This window comes from Eptatretus burgeri, chromosome 12 (assembly GCF_056783735.1).
Source record: "Eptatretus burgeri isolate ZD-2024b chromosome 12, Ebu_testis_v1, whole genome shotgun sequence".
Classification (NCBI taxonomy): domain Eukaryota; kingdom Metazoa; phylum Chordata; class Myxini; order Myxiniformes; family Myxinidae; genus Eptatretus; species Eptatretus burgeri.
In genome coordinates this window covers 41,097,123-41,113,564 of record NC_140972.1, presented here as the reverse complement: position 1 = coordinate 41,113,564, position 16,442 = coordinate 41,097,123, and the positions used below count along the sequence as shown (strand labels likewise).

General features: G+C 43.3%; 1 protein-coding gene across 1 annotated transcript in view; it reads left to right on the top strand.

Moving 5' to 3' along the window:
* LOC147015483 (fibrillin-2-like) overlaps nucleotides 1-16,442 on the top strand; it is a 269,758-nt gene that overhangs the window by 72,366 nt on the left and 180,950 nt on the right. The window contains exon 16 of the mRNA XM_085850274.1: nucleotides 12,230-12,382. Coding sequence (XP_085706400.1) covers nucleotides 12,230-12,382 — 153 coding nt within the window. The remainder of the gene's footprint in view (nucleotides 1-12,229; nucleotides 12,383-16,442) is intronic.

The following is a 16,442-nucleotide window of genomic DNA, read 5'->3' as shown; positions in this document are numbered from 1 at the left end:
TCACCAACATTGGTGAATATTGGTGAACATCCTTCTACACTATTGGGTATATTATCAACTAATGAGCATTGAGCTTATTGCTCTGTGTCTATAAAATGTGTACTTTGTTGCTGCTTCATTCTGTTCACGGTTTTTTTTCCTGACAAGAGGAGACTAAAAAGCTTTGGCATGTCTCTGTTAGTTTTTATAATGTACTAGATTACCCGAGAACCCGTTGGGTTCCCGTTGTGACAGCAGTTGATGACAAAAAAAAAAGACAAAATTTTAATATTATTTAGTGGTCAAACTTTAACTTGAAGAAAAATTGAGCATTGACCTCAGGAGTCATCCAACGAAGCACGCGTTTAATGACAACATTCTTGGTTGATCTCCCATCCTTCAGGAATACTTTGACATTTTCCTTCACCTTTCCTTGGCTAAGAGCCACATACAGTTGTCCATGCTGAAATACCGGTTTCTCGAGGTATATCAACACATTCTCCATGGTTTGTCCTTGCGCTTTATGGATTGTCATACCAAAACTTCACTGAATCGGGAATTGACTCCACTTAAGGGGTCGATTTATTAATATTTTTTTCCGTTGCCCGATTTGAACGAAACTTGATATTGCGCGTCAATGTGAAGAAAAAAAAAACGGAGAAAAGAAAGTCGAAAAAATTATTGTGCGTAATCTTCTAAACACAATTTAATTTATTAATGAACACGGAAGTATTAGATCAAAATGGCGATGTATATTTTATGCTTAAAAATAAATCGTTCTTTGTCTCTACTAAATGTTTGAGATTTTAAAATAAATCATTTCAAGAAGAAAAAGAAAAAGATAGCTCCAGCGAACTATACCGCGGAGGTTGTTTGCATTGATCAAGTACTCCCGAAGAGGACTTGACTGAATCGGGAATTGATTTTTAAATATTTTTTTTCGTTGCCCGATTTGAACGAAACTTGATACTGCACACCGCAGGAGAATGGTGAGTAAGGTGGCCCTAAAATGTTTGCGCTAACGTATACCGTTTTGGCTGTATTTCGGGAACATACATATATACAAGATGAGAGTTTTAGTAATATATAGATGTATACATGTTCTACATATGTGTGTATATATGTGTATATATATATATATATATATATATATATATATATATATATATATATATATATATATATAATTCCAGCAATCTCTGTGTGTGTGTCTGTCTGTTTGTCTGCGACCGCCGTTTCTCGACGACCGCTGGTCCGATCTCATTGAAACTTGCCAGGAATATTGCCGGGGACCCCGGATGTGCCTTATCGAGGTTTGATATCGATCGGACGAACGGTTCTCAAGTTACGGCCATTTATCTGTCGACCAATGACAAGACACGGTGCTATGACGTCACGAGTGACGTCACAATTAATGTTTATTTATTTATTTATTATTATTATTATTATTATTATTTTTTTTTTTTTGCATGATTGACGGTCCGATCTGATTGAAACTCGCCAGGAATATTGCTGGGGACCCGCGGATGTGCCTTTTCGAGGTTTGATATTAATCGGATAAGCAGTTCCCAAGTTACGGCCATTTATCTGTCGACCAATATCTGCGAGAGAGGGGGAGGGGAGAGGGGGGATGAGAGTGGGGCGAGAGAGGAAGAGCGAGACTAGGGGGGATAGAGGTGGGCAGGAGAGGGGGCAAGAGAGGGGGAGGGAGAGGGGGGAGAGAGGGGGGAGAGAGAGACGGGATGAGAGTGGGGGGCGAGAGTGGGGGATGAGAGTGGGGGGCGAGAGAGGGGTGAGAGAGAGGGGATGAGAGTGGGGGCGAGAGAGGGGGATGAGAGTGGGGGGTGAGAGAGAGGGGGCGAGAGGGGGCGAGAGAGGGCTGCACATACTGGCACTCACCTACGGGTCCGCCCCTACGGGCCCGTACTAGTCCATCTATAATTCCAGCAATCTCTGTGTGTGTGTCTGTCTGTTTGTCTGTCTGTTTGTCTGCGACCGCCGTTTCTCGACGACCGCCAGTCCGATCTCATTGAAACTTGCCAGGAATATTGCCAGGGACCCGCGGATGTGCCTTTTTTTTTGTATACCTTGGTCGAGGCTCGTATGAGAGCTAACACACAACTCACAGCAAGGAGGCATGAGACAAGAGGGGCGGGAGTGGAAGGGACAAAACATTGGGGAACAGACACAGGTGAACTGTGGAAGGGAGAGGGATGGGGATGGGACGGGGAACATGGCGAGGGGAAGATGGACATTAAAGGGACTTTCAGGAAGGAAAGCAGGAGAATTGAAGGAAGTGGGCTTGGGTGGATTATCGGGGGTAGAAAAGATCGAGGATTTGGATGGGGGAAGATAAGAGGTGGTGGTGAACAGCTGTTTTGAAAGCCTGGAGGGAAGAATGGGAAAGAATAGAGTGAGGAAGTTTATTCCAAAGGCGGGAAAAAGAGGAATGAAAGAGTGAAGATGAGCAGTGATTCGTGATTTTGGTAGTTTTACCAGAAGGGGGTTGTTGGCGGACCTTGAGCGCCCTGTGGAAATGTGGTTGGGACAAATCGCAGAGAGAGCAGGGGGGCAAGGCTGGAGAGGAGTCGGTAGAAGACAGAAAGACCACCGACCAACCTGCGGTGATTGAGTGAGAGGCCCAAAGACTCAGCTTCATTGCGGGAGATGCCAATGATCTTAAAAGCCCTGGTTTCGACAGCGTGAAGTCGAGAAAGGTGGGAGGCAGGAGCACCAGCCCAGAGGGGAGAGCAGTACTCCATCAGGCTACGGACAAAAGCTTTGTAAGTGGTCAGGAGCTCAAGAGGGCCGAGGAAGGACTTTGCACGACGGAGGATTCCCAGTCGGCGACTGGCTTTTGAGGCGAGGTTGGAAATGTGACTTTCCCAGGAAAGGTCATGGCAGATAGTGAGACCCAGAAGCTTGAAAGAAAATACTTCTTCCAGAGGATTGTTGAGAAAGTGGATGGGGGGGTTTTGTAAACGGTCCTTTCGAAGAGACATAGTGAGAGTGTGAGATTTGTCTGGATTGAAAGACATGTTCCACGTGTTGGACCAGTTTGTGATTTTATCCAGATCTGCAGTGAGCGAATTTTCGTTTTTTTCGAGGTTTGATATCGATCGGACGAGCGGTTCCCAAGTTACGGCCATTTATCTGTCGACCAATGACAAGACACGGTGCTATGACGTCACGAATGACGTCACAATTAATGCTTATTTATTTATTTGTTTGCACGATTGACGGTCTGATCTGATTGAAACTTGCCAGGAATATTGCCGGAGCCTCGCGGATGTGCATTTTCAAGGTTTGATATTAATCGGACGAGCGGTTCCCAAGTTATGGCCATTTATCTGTCGACCAATGACAAGGCATGGTGCTATGACGTCACGAATGACATCACAATTAATGTTCATTTATTTATTTATTTTTAATTATTTCTTTTGCACGATTGAAACTTTCCAGGAATATTGCTGGGGACCCGCGGATGTGCCTTTTTGAGGTTTGAGAGAGAGAGGCTGCACATACTGGCACGCACCTACAGGCACGCACCTACTGGCCCGCCCCTCCAGGCCCGTACAAGTATATATAATAATAATAAAGAGTTGGTGGACAGATTGGGTATGGACAAAGTAAGCTCATTGGAATGGCTAAGCACAGGTCAGCTCAACCTGGATGGAGAATGAATCATAACAAATGCCCAAGACCAAGGACACTATACCATTGGGTAAGAAAATAGCAGAATTGAGTTGATCAGCCAGGTGTAGGTTCTGCAAGGTAGAAACAGAAAGCAGGAGTTACCTCCTATCCGGAATGGAAAAAACTCACGTCAGACTCGCTGTATACACAAAGGCACAGCAAAGTATGGATAGTAATGCACTGGTATATTTGAAAAAAAGTAAACATCAGTTTCAGAAAACTCATGGAGACATGAACCAAAAGTGAAAACAAAGAAGTAATGCTCATGTCATGATTTGATTAAGTGTGAACAAAGAGAGCAAAGCTTTGTGACCAGATGTAGATTTTGGTACAAAAGGAAAAGGCCATTGCTCAATGAGTGACAGGTACTCAGCAATTTTGGCCTCATCAATGTAAAAATCAAGAAAATAACCAAATACCAAGATCTCAAAAATGAAGTCAACAGATCTTGGAAGCTGAAGTGTGCTGAAACCTTACCAGTGAAAACTGGAGCAACAGGTTTGATAAAGAACAACTTTACAAAAATCTTAAAAAGCATCCCTGGGGATATTACTACAAACTACAGTTGGATTCTGTCCGGAGCTCAGTGACAATCCTTAAAAAGAGTCCTTGGAATATAACTTTGAGAACATAAAAAATTCGCAGCTTGGACCACGAATCGACATCCCTTACTGAAATGAAGGTGGATACTCCGAGTCCTGGGAGGACTCCATTCCACCTTCTGGAATCTGCAAATGGAGATTACAACTGACACCCACCAACATGCCAACTTTTTGTGCCCACCAAGTAAGATAGTTTGACTGGTGAAAAACGATACTCAATCCATGGCATTGCAAGTCTGAGGCATTTTATGTTTCCCATCAAATATCTATCCACATCACATGCACATCAAATATCCTTCATCGACTTCCTGGACCATTTCAAACCCTTTTATACAGTTTGAGAGATAACAATCATGCCTAAAATGCAAACAGCATGTTAAAAGCACATTATTATGAATGATGAATTAACTTACAGACTGTCTTTAGCTCGAGTAGCACATGATGGCGTGTCTGAAGTTCGTGTGTCTCATTCCACAAAGCCTACAACTAGTGTATTTCCATGCTCAGGAGCACCAGAAAATGACATCTGTCCAACCTAAAAGTTGAACTTTCAAACTTGTCTCCCTCCTTTAAAACCTCGTGGTGCCAATTGCTAAGTCTGTCTCTGGAGCATGCTCATCCTCCATCTCTTTGCTCTCATCAAATGACACAACAGCCGACTCCACTCGTGAGAAGGCTGAATGCCTAAATTCTGTGTTTGCTTACAAATCTTGCGTCCACAACCCCTCGCTCTCTGTATCACCCTGTCCAATTGCACCCAACTGCTCTGGGCCTCTGTATATTTTTGACCTGAGAAGGTTCCTTCAACCCTCGCCTCTGATTGTACAACTAGACCAGATGGCTTAAGCTCACGTGCTCTAAAAAGCTGATGCTACTCTTGCACATCCTCTTTCTTCCCTTTTCACAGTCATTTGCTTCAAAATCAGCCAACATCGCTGCATTACATAACTACAGGAGAAGGGCATTCGGTAGAGTGCATACCTCCGCCACGTAATGCCTGATCCACGAGAACATATCAGGCCCAATACATTTTTGAAATATCATGCGATAAAGTGCTATCTCGTTTTTGGCCCGATCTCTCAATGGTGAAAAATCACTTTACAAATTAAATAATAATCAAATCCACATCCGGATTTGGATCTTCACCAAAATCGAATCGATTCGTCCTTGCCACACACCAAAATCAGTCCATCAAGTTTGTGCCGAATCCGTCTACAACTTTTTGAGATATTGTGCTATATATCAGTTTAGCTTGATCTCTCAATGGTGAAGAATCACTTAAAAAATTATCGTAGCCGGATCCGGATCCGGATCTTAACCAAAATAGATTCAGTTCGTCCTTGTCATACACCGAACATGTTCAGAAAATTTCATTCGGATCTGTCTAAAACTTTTTGAGATATCCTGCACATGAACAAACAAACAAACAAACAGACAAAGACAGAAAGGGGTGAAAAGATAACAAGGAATTACAAGGAATTTTTATGCACAGGAGGCCATTCGGCCCATCATAACTGCACGACACCAATACCATCTATCTATATATTACGAAAACTCTCATCTTGTATGTATGTATGTATGTATGTTCCTGAAATACAGCTAAAAGGGTACAGGATAGCGCAAAAATTTTAGTCCCACATAACTCACCATTCTCCTGCGGTGTACAGTATCAAGTTTCGTTAAAATCTGGCAATGAAAAAAATTATAAATAAATCAATTCCCGATTCAGTCAAGTACTCTTTGGGAGAATTTGATCAATGCAAACAACCTCAGTGGTATGGTTGGCTGGAGCTATCTTTTTTTTCTTGAAATGATTTATTTAAAAATCTCAAACATTGAGTAGAGACAAAGAACGATTTATTTTTAAGCATAAAATAAACATCGCCATTTTGATCTAATACTTACGTGTTCATTAATAAATAAAATTGTGTTTAGAAGAAGACGCACAATAATTTATTCGACTTTCTTTTCTCCGTTTTTTTCACATTGACGCGCAATATCAAGTTTTGTTCAAATCGGGCAATGGAAAAAATGATTTTAAAAATCAATTCCCGATTCAGTCAAGTCCTCTTCGGGAGAATTTGATCAATGCAAACAACCTCAGCGGTATAGTTCGCTGTAGCTATCTTTTATTTTTTTCTTGAAATGATTTATTTAAAAATCTCAAACGTTTCGTATGGACAAAGAACGATTTATTTTTTAGCATAAAATAAACATCGCCATTTTGATCTAATACTTCCGTGTTCATTAATAAATATTGTGTTTAGAAGATTACGCACAATAATTTCTTCGACTTTCTTTTCTCCGTTTTTTTTCACATTGACTCGCAATATAAAGTTTTGTTAAAATCGGGCAATAAAAAAAATAATGAAAAAAATAAATTCCCAATTCAGTCAAGTACTCTTTGGGATTATTTGATCAATGCAAACAACCTCAGCAGTATAGTTCGCTGGAGCCATCTTTTTTTAAAAAAAATTTAAATGTTTTTTTTTTTATCAACCGCTGTCACAACGGGAACCCAATGGGTTCACCGGTCATCTAGTATTTAATACATCCGTCAATACACCTTCCCTTTATGTGCAGCCTTTTGGCTGCTACACTGGTACTCATCTCACTGACCTCAGAAGGATGACAGGCTGAGTCAACCCCCTGGTGTTAATTCAGCAGCCAACGAGGCTTGAACTCAGGACCCCAGGATCCCAAGCCACAACCCTAACCGCTAAGCCCAGGGGTTCCCAACCTGTGGTACGCATACCACAGGTGGTACATTTGAACTTTCTCGGTGTTACGCGGCAGCGTGCTTTTTTTTTTAAACGCAGTTTTTATTTTATTTCTCTCTCATGCAGCTTGTGCACAATAATTCAATTTATATCGAAAGCGGCTGTACACTGACAGCTGTTTGTTATCGGCCATTGTGCACAAGTCTTATTATTCGTTTTGTCTCTACACGCCACAATGTCATCATTGCTGATTGCCCGGCTTATTGTTACCGTTATCGTTCACCAGCATCATGTCAATAAGAAATTATTCGGAGAGTTATCTCAAGTTAGGCTTCACTTCCATCCAAAAAGGTGAATTAGAAGCTCCACAGTGTGTGATTTGTGGAAAAGTTCTCGGCAATCAATCTATGAAGCCAAGTCTATTGAAGCGCCATTTTGTTTCTGTTCATCCTGAACACAGCGACAAGGACCATGATTTTTTTCGTCGGAAGGAAAATGCCATGAAAAGAGCACGCTTCGACGGCAGCGGCAGTTTTTAACAGCAGTCCACGGCAGCCGTAAAGGCATCCTACTTAGTCGCACTGCGAATTGCAGAACAGAAAAAACCTCACACAGTCGGTGAAAGCCTCATCCTTCCCGCCACAAAGGATATCGTACGTCTCATGCTGGGAGAACAAAGCGCCAAGAAGCTCAATTCTCTTTCGTTGTCAAACAACACAGTTCAGAGGCAGATTGAAGAAATGTCAACCAATATTCATGACCAGGTGGTGGCAGAAATCAAGGCATCTCCATGTGGATTTTCTATGCAATTGGATGAGTCAACTTGACGTGGCTAATTGTGCCCAACTGTTAGCGTTCGTTTGGTACGTGCATAAAGCCAAGTTCAAGGATGAAATACTATTTTGCCGCCCGCTTAAAACCACAACGAAAGCAAAGGACATTTTCGAAGAGGTGTCTTCCGTCTTTGATCAAGTTGGGCTGTCATGGGTTGATCTGAAAGGCTGTACTACAGATGGTGCTCCAGCTATGTTTGGGGTGCAGATCAGGTTTCCAAACGCTTGTGAAGGCAGTTGCTCCTGAAGTGCGTGGTCTACACTGTACGATCCACCGCCACGCACTCGCAGCCAAGACGCTCCCCAAGCCATTGATTGACGTTCTCTCAACCATGATCAAAATTGTGAACCATGTGAAATCCCAGGCTCTCAATTCACGACTTTTCAAGAAACTTTGCGAGGATTTCGACTCCGACCATAAAGTTCTCCTATTCCACACTGAGGTGAGATGGTTATCCCGTGGAAATATGGCGGAGCACGTGTTTGAACTGTGAGCTGAGCTTCGTGAATTCTTCAAAAACGATGGAAAACCAAAGACTGTCGATTTCGTCGCTGCTTTGAACGACCCCGACTGGGCATTGCACCTGGCTTATTTGGTCGACATTTTCTCTCAGTTAAACCCGCCCAACAAGTCTCTACAGGGGACTGGCGTGACTATCATCGACTTCATAGACAAGGTCAAGGGATTTCAGGAAAAATTCCGTCTGTGGAAGACGAATGTCGAAGCGGGAGTGGTGGTCATGTTTTCTTGCACGGCCGATATTCTTCAGAAGCGTGAAAAGAATCCCCCAAGGGACTTCATACAACTGGAAAAAGATCACCTCGCTTATTTGGATGAGGAATTAAATTCCTATTTTCCGGATCTCAAGGAACTGGATCTGAAAATGATTCGCAACCCATTTCGCATGAATGCATTGGATTTGCCACCTGGAACAGGACTGCAGGAAAGCTTGATTGATCTCCAGAACGACTCCACAGCCCGAGATCAGTTTGACGAGATGAATCTTGCGGACTTCTGGTGTGGAATGTTGGGGTCTTACCCTAAGCTAGCTGCCCTGGCTGTTCATTCGCTCATAGTATTCCCATCTACATGGCTGTGTGAAGTTGGGTTCTCGTCAGTCGTTATTCTAAAAACAAAACAAATATCCCTACTGGATGTTGAACATGATGTTCGGTGTGCTTTATCCAAAACAAAGCCTGACATCGACCTGCTTGTGAGCAAGAAGCAGGCTCAACCATCCCATTGATTGGACATTTTACACAATCAAATAGGTACTTACTGTATCATTCTTTTGTTCAGATCAGATTGCTCAATGTCATAGTTGTGAATTGTTAGTATTGTTTAACTCCCCATTGTCGTATCTGTATCGCAAATAAACACTATTTAAGGTGAATTTTGATACAGTGGTACTCGGTGGGACCACGAACATGTGAAATGTAACCCCACTAAAAAAAAAGGTTGGGAACCCCTGTGCAAAGCCAACACCAGGTTAAAAACCAGGTTAAATTAGATGTTTTACCTTTGGTGGCAGAGGTAAAAAGGTGCAAAAATTGATCCCCTTAACTACAGACCTATCAGTTTGTTTTCAATCATCAGCAAGGACATGGAATCCATCATCGCAGTTGATATTAAATCCTTCCTTTTCTCCAACAGCCTCATCTCAGATCACCAATTTTGTTTCAGACCAGGTCACTCTGCCTTGGACATGCTGCTTCTACTCTCCCAACAATGGATGGAAGCCCTCAATGTCAGACATGAGATTCGGGCCATCTCTCCAGACATATCTTGTGCTTTTGATGCAGTCTAGCATCCTGCCTTGCTCTCCAAACCCTGGCTATGGCATCCAAGGCCAACTCCACTCTTGGATTACTGACTTCCTTGACTCTTGTAGCCAACATGTGGTTCTCAACAGAATCCTTTCATCTCCTCTCACTATCAAGGCTGAAGTGCTCCAAGGCAGTGTTCTGGGCCCAGTCCTTTTCTTGATTTTCATGAATGATCTCTCTGAATCATTTCAAATCCTCTTTATCTATATCTCTTCACATGTCTTCACTCTCTGCTGTGACATTCCTCATCCTACAGACAGACAGGCATCAGCCTCTTCCATCTCTTCAGATTTTGACAAAATCACAAGCTGGTAAAACATTTTGAATATATGTCTTTCATCCTGACAAATTTCTCTCTCTCCAAAAGGACCATCTGGAAAACCTTCCCATCTACTTTTTAAACAATCCCCTTGAAGTTCAGTCACTCAAACTCCTGGGGCTCAGCATCAACCATCATCTTTCTTGGACCAACCACATTTCAAAGTTGGCCTTCAAAACCAGTCGCCGACTGGACATCCTCCATCGTACAAAGTCCTTCCTTCGCACACTTGAACTCCTATCCACCCACATGACCATCATCTCAGCTTGAGGGAGTATTTCTCTCCACTCTGGGCTGGCTGTTCTGCCTCACACCTTGCTCAGGTTGATGCCGTGGAAACCAAAGCATTCAACATCATTGGAGTATTTTGCACTGAGGCTGTCTAGGGGCCTATCAGTTTCTCATCACATCCAGGTCCATGGTCTCTCTGTCTTCTACCACATCTTCTCTGGTTTTTCACCTGCTGCTCTTTTTGTGCCCCCCCTCCCCCTCCAGGTTTCTGTTGAGTGTACATGGTGTAGCATCAACCCCTTCTGGTGAATGTACCTAAATCTAGGATTACTGTTCATCTCCACTCATTCACAATTTTTTTTCCCCACCTGTGGAACCAATTTCCAACTTACTCGTCAATCTCATTCTTCCTGCCAGGACTTCAAGACGGCTGTTCACCACCATCTCAGATCATCCTCAATCCAAAACCATGATCTTTTCTACCCTTGATAACTCCCCACCCAAGCTCTGCTCCTTACAAATTTCCTTTTTCCTTCCTGAGAGGTTCCCTCTGTAATCTGTATCCATCTTGTCCTTTCCTGCTCCCCATTCCTCCCCACATCTATTTTTTGTCCAAGTCTCCCTCTATCTTGTCCTTCAATTCTGCTGGTAATGGCCCTCCTCCCATCTCTGTGCTGTTACTTTTGTCCTGTTGTGGCTTGATCCAATCAGTTTACTAGCTCTTCCACAAGCCTCGACTATGTATTACAATTTTTTTTTTTTTAATAACAGCAGATAATTAACGATGACACAACGAAAATACGACTCATGAAAAACACTGCTCTGTATAACACATCTTTATTTATTTACAGTATAAAGCTGCTTGTGGATGAGCCAACATAACTAATCAAAAAATTAAGATGAATATTATGAAAGCTATAAACTCAGCATAACTACAAGTATGTGTATGCAGACATTTTTTGATGACATAGCAAAATCGTAACAGCTCTACATCAGTGAGAGTTCATGCAAATTTGGAAATTTTGAAATACATACCAACTGTTCATGCTGAGATGATTCAGAGGAAACAGTCGTGACTCCTACCCCACCGATTGGAAAGCGAACAGCCTTTGTGTCATGAAAATACTGATTCTCTATATATGACTTTGCATCAATTTAAAACTTCCTGTTGTGTGAGCAGTGGCTCCCTCCTGGAGTGACTAGAATAGTAGCAGTGTTTGTTCGGCTATAGTTTTACAGACATCTGCATGATCATATGAGACTTAAAATAAGGCTACCAAAGGCTTCACTGCAGGTTAAGCCAGGTATTCTCAAATTTGTAGAATCTTCTCCCATCCTCAGCAATGGTGATTAAGCCCCAACAAAATGCAAATCTGATTTCAGATGAGAAAACAATATGGTGTCTTTGTCAGGATTTTAAAAAAATCTCCCTCTCCACCTACCCCCCCCCCTCCACCTCTGCCCCCACAACCCTCAACCTCCCGATATTTCTCATGCATTCCTGTCTTTCTCCTCCTTACCCCTTACCTCCAAACCTCTTTTCTCTTCAAACCAGCCCTCTCCTCTATAACTTCCCTCCTCATACTTTTCTTTCCTTCCCTTCTACGAGTGTTCTGTTATTAATCTCAATTGACCTCCTCCCCTGCCTATTATGCAACCAATTTATATTAATTTTCATCCATCAGTGCCATCCTTTTTGCTCTGTCAATTTTGAACATCATATCTTCTGCATTATTACTGTTGCAGATTCTTTATTTTTTTTCTCCATTATTTTTTCTTGTCTTATATAAACCCTGTTTGCATGACATTCTGTAGCTCCATCATTGGGTGGAGGATGTCATACTATTTTGAGGGTGAGTAAAGGTAGGAACTGGATGAAAACGAAGTGCTGGCAAATATTCTTTGTTTGCATTAAAGCAGTCCATATTATGTACAAGACAATATTTTTCATCATTCAATCAAGACAACTTTCTCATTTTGAAATGGTAACCCAAAGCAATTTGCCTGGTTGATGTCATACAGACACTCATATGCGAAGCACATGCTACGGTGAATACATGATGGGACAGTGTAGAATGCCTTTCAACCGGCCATCCACCAAGTCTGGGTGCTGCTGCGCCTTCCCTGATGGTGCTTTCGGGGAACCATGCCAGCCCTGCCCTGCCCAAACGTCTGGTAAGACAACTGGAGTAACCCTTTGTTTGCACACATTACCTCCTATTCTTCCTGAGTCACAGTTTGTCATGTTGTTGACTTTTTTATAACCGGATTATGCATTATATTTTTATGGATCCGGGGTTTGATTTTGACCACGAGAGGAAGCACTCGGATTCCTCCTGAACACCTGATCCTGAGGCCACCGGGGACAGATAACTCCGCACGCCAGTGGGTTGCGAAGCAACCATGGATGTTGATTGGTACTGCCAATCCTGCCAGGGTTATACTACTTTGCGTGTTTCCGTTTCTGGTGGATTGACCACACCAAGGGAGTTTCGTGCCCTCGATACATACTTGCATTAACTTACCGTATCAGGTGCAGCCGAGCGGAGCTGCCAAGTACGTGCTGGCTAATAAGGGCACAGACTGCACTGGACCAATGGAGGAAAAGACAGAATGAGCTGGGTGCATTTATAACATAAGCAATTTATTATGAAGGCGAGGAAAGGGCATGTGAACAAGAAAGGGTTTTAATGCACAGCAATATCTACAGCAGGGGAAAGCAAGGATTCATGAGGTGCAACAAAAAATGCAATTAGTTACAAAAGAAGACACAGTGCAGAGCTCACTCGATACAAACTTCTACAATGTTATGCAAACATTACAGGTGCCGTCAGACACACGCTTGAGGAAACTAGAATCGCTCGAGAGAAAAGAGAATGTATGAGGTGTAAATGACCTCTATGGTACCTGGCGCAGCTGACAGACCAGTGCAAACCCAACTACTTAGGAGGTGGGAAGAAAACTGGGGTGTCTATGGTGTGTGAGTGAAGAGGTGCTTATCTGTAGTTCGCTCTTTCAGCTCTTGTGTGTCCACAGCAGATGAGACAGAATGTGTGAGAGGATTGCTGAGAATGGCGTGTGAGAAAGTCGATAAGTGTAAATGCTGAAGTCAATGATCGATTTGGCATTCTGCCCACTTAGTGCTCTGCTCCACCTTTCTTCTCGTGTCCTGCTCAGGCCAGGACTTCCCTGCACACTCATAAGAAGACTGTGTTTCCTCTCCAGATGACTCTCGTGGAGCCTGACTGGAGAAGACTGACTGTGGCAGACTCTCTCACTCTAATGAGCCTTGCACAGCTATTTTATAGACGCTGGGCGAAGGAGGAGTCTGAATTCAGATCAAAACATTCTGTAGGTGTTCCCCAGTACCCTCCTTGGTGCGCAGATGCTTTGCCGAGAAGTTTCCCTGGGAAGCTTTGAAACCGAAAATGGCCTTATTCACACTTGAACTTGGTCACGTGATGGAGCTCCAGAATTACCATGATGCGTGGGTTTCTGGGAGCGCTTTCCGGCCATGAACATGCTCTGGGCACCAAATGAAGGTCGCTATTTAGTGGGGTGTCAGGGCTATCCAGACGATGTTGAATGGACCCCAGCATAAACGTGCACTTCGAGCTACGTGCCAATATATTCCGAACTCAAGCATCCGCCATGGTGGGTCATTTTCATTGTTCCCCGATATCCTCAAAGGACAGTGGTGAGCGTCCGGGGTGACGACTGTGATCGCGGCATTTCGTAGCAGTTGTGGTGAACTGGGTGAAGCGTTGTGGTGTTTGTGGTGAGGAGGTCGAAGCATTTGTAGCAGTTGTGGTGAAGAGGATGAGCATAGGTTATTGTGGGGATTTTTAGGAAGGCGTTGTGGTGGTCATATGAAGGTTGTAGCATTATGCTTCGAGTATGGAAAAGGTTGAAATGAATTGTCCATTGGGGAATGGTGCGTGGTTTGAACGGGCTTTTGGTGGCATATGCTAATGGAGCTTTTTGTTAGCGTGTACTCTGTGGCGTACATCGTTGCATGAAAGAGAGGTCATGGGTCCCATAGACCCGCTAGACATGAGGAGAGGGCTAACTAAAATGAATACTGGTGAAATAACTGCTTGGGACTGCTAAATGTTGTGTGCATTTGCCTCGAGAAGTGACGGTTTCGCAGAACTGCAACAATATGTAACATATTGGAGGGCAGCCAAATAAGTCAATATTCTTTTGGTTTCCAGGCTTCATTTTCATCTCATGCAAATGTATTTTTATTTTATTTTACATCATTTCCATTGTTCCTTATTCATGCCTTCCACTGCTGAATGAGCTTCTGAATATCAGTGTAGAAAATATATTTGTGCCGGTAACACTGTTCCCACTGTTGATGCACAGACTACCTCAACAAATATCCTTTTGAGGGAGGTCTCAGGGGGGTGGCCATCCCCTACTGAACAGGAGAGCCTGGTGTTTACTTAACGATTAAGGTTTCTGGCTTATCATCTTGGAGTCTTGAGTTTGAGCCCCTGTCATGCTGTTGAAATAACACCACGTGTGTTGACTCAGCCTGTCATCCTTCTGAGCTCAGCAAAATGAGTATCGGCTTATTGGTAATGGGCACTGCATCAGCGGCACAGCCATGCTTCCAGAAAAATGATGCAGCCAGTAGCCACAGGCTATATACGAACCAACAAAATGGATCCCCAGGTGCGCTACATTGGGGAATGATCTACAGATATGTAGGCTCATGGTGAATATATTGAATTACTGGGTCTAACCCAAAGGGCAATACTTATAACTTACCACAGTCGAACCCCTTGTTCTTCATTGCATGGCCCGCGAGCCACTGGCGGCCCCTGGTGGCCGAAAGTGCGGCCTCTGACGTGCAGCCGACAATACACAAATGTGAAAACACTCCATCATAATCCACCATAAATGCTATCAAATTGACCCAATGGTTTCAAATGAATGTTCCAACACGAAGCATAAAAGTAACATAACTACATCAGGAGATGGTTGCTTGCAGTAAACCAACAATTACGCTTGCAGCCCAGTTAACCACAACGAAGAAGAGTATGTGGAGGTGGGCATAATAGCAGCCATTACGGAGTCCTGCAGGTGGTGTGGCAGCTATCATACTGATGTCATCAGCAAAAGTGCGCCCCCTCTAAAACAATTGTGAAGATTACTGATCTAACCCAAAAGTTGATACTTCTCATCTGCAGGATGGTGGGTCTTCTCACTAGTTAGTGGAGTCCTTATAAGATTCCACAGCTGAGGGTATTTGGCGAGTTTGAGCTGCCACAAACGTTATCGGCTAGGACTGGTGGGGCTCTTTAACCTTGGATAGTAGCTCACCTAGGAGATGGTACATTCTGATTTCAAACCCCCTTCCGATGTACCCAATCGAGCATTGGATAGGACTTTTAAGCCTTTCTCCAATGCTTTAAAGGATGGAACCCCACTGCCTTGTGGAGTTGTGCTTGGTTGTGCAAAGGCTCGAGGACCAAACTCCAACGGAAAAAGCATTGTTGCGGACACGTTAGGACATACAACACACTACCACTGATGTGGTGTTTTGGCCAGATTCTGCAGCGAGTTACTGCTGCTGCCATATTCGACCTTTCTATACTGTAGCTCCAAGTGGCTGTCAAGCAGGAGTGTGGCTTTTTTGTGACCACTCTTCTCTTCATTGCTCAATCTGTTTTGTAGATGGTCTGATGTGGTGAAACATTTCGAAAACACACCGGCAACAAAGCCTCGGTGTGATGGGGGCATGGTTGATCACCTGGAAGCTTCAAGTCCCGACTTGGCATGTGTGGCAGCCATGCATTTGGTTACCTCTGCTGTGTTATCAACCCGAGGCATTAACAAGCTTCATGATGATCTGCACTGTATCAGGGTCTGCCTTTTAAGGATCACCTGTGCTCTACCTGTTGAATCCCTGAGAAAAGGAAGGGTAAAACCGCAGCCAGAGTTGATCTATTTTATGTTGGAATGTATGGACACTAAATTATAATATAAATAATGTGAGGCCGGCACGTAATACTGTGATTATAGCCATGGAACTTGAATGTTTTCTCTCAACATATACAGTATGTTCCATCAGCAAAGTGAAAAAAATTATAATTTGGTTTGGTGAAACAGAGCTCATAATTTTAAACTGTTGAAGAAAACTCACTCACAGGTTCTTTCTTTTATCAATTTATTTAACAGAGTTGAATCATTCGAACATACGTATGGAAAGATGCATTCCAGCAAT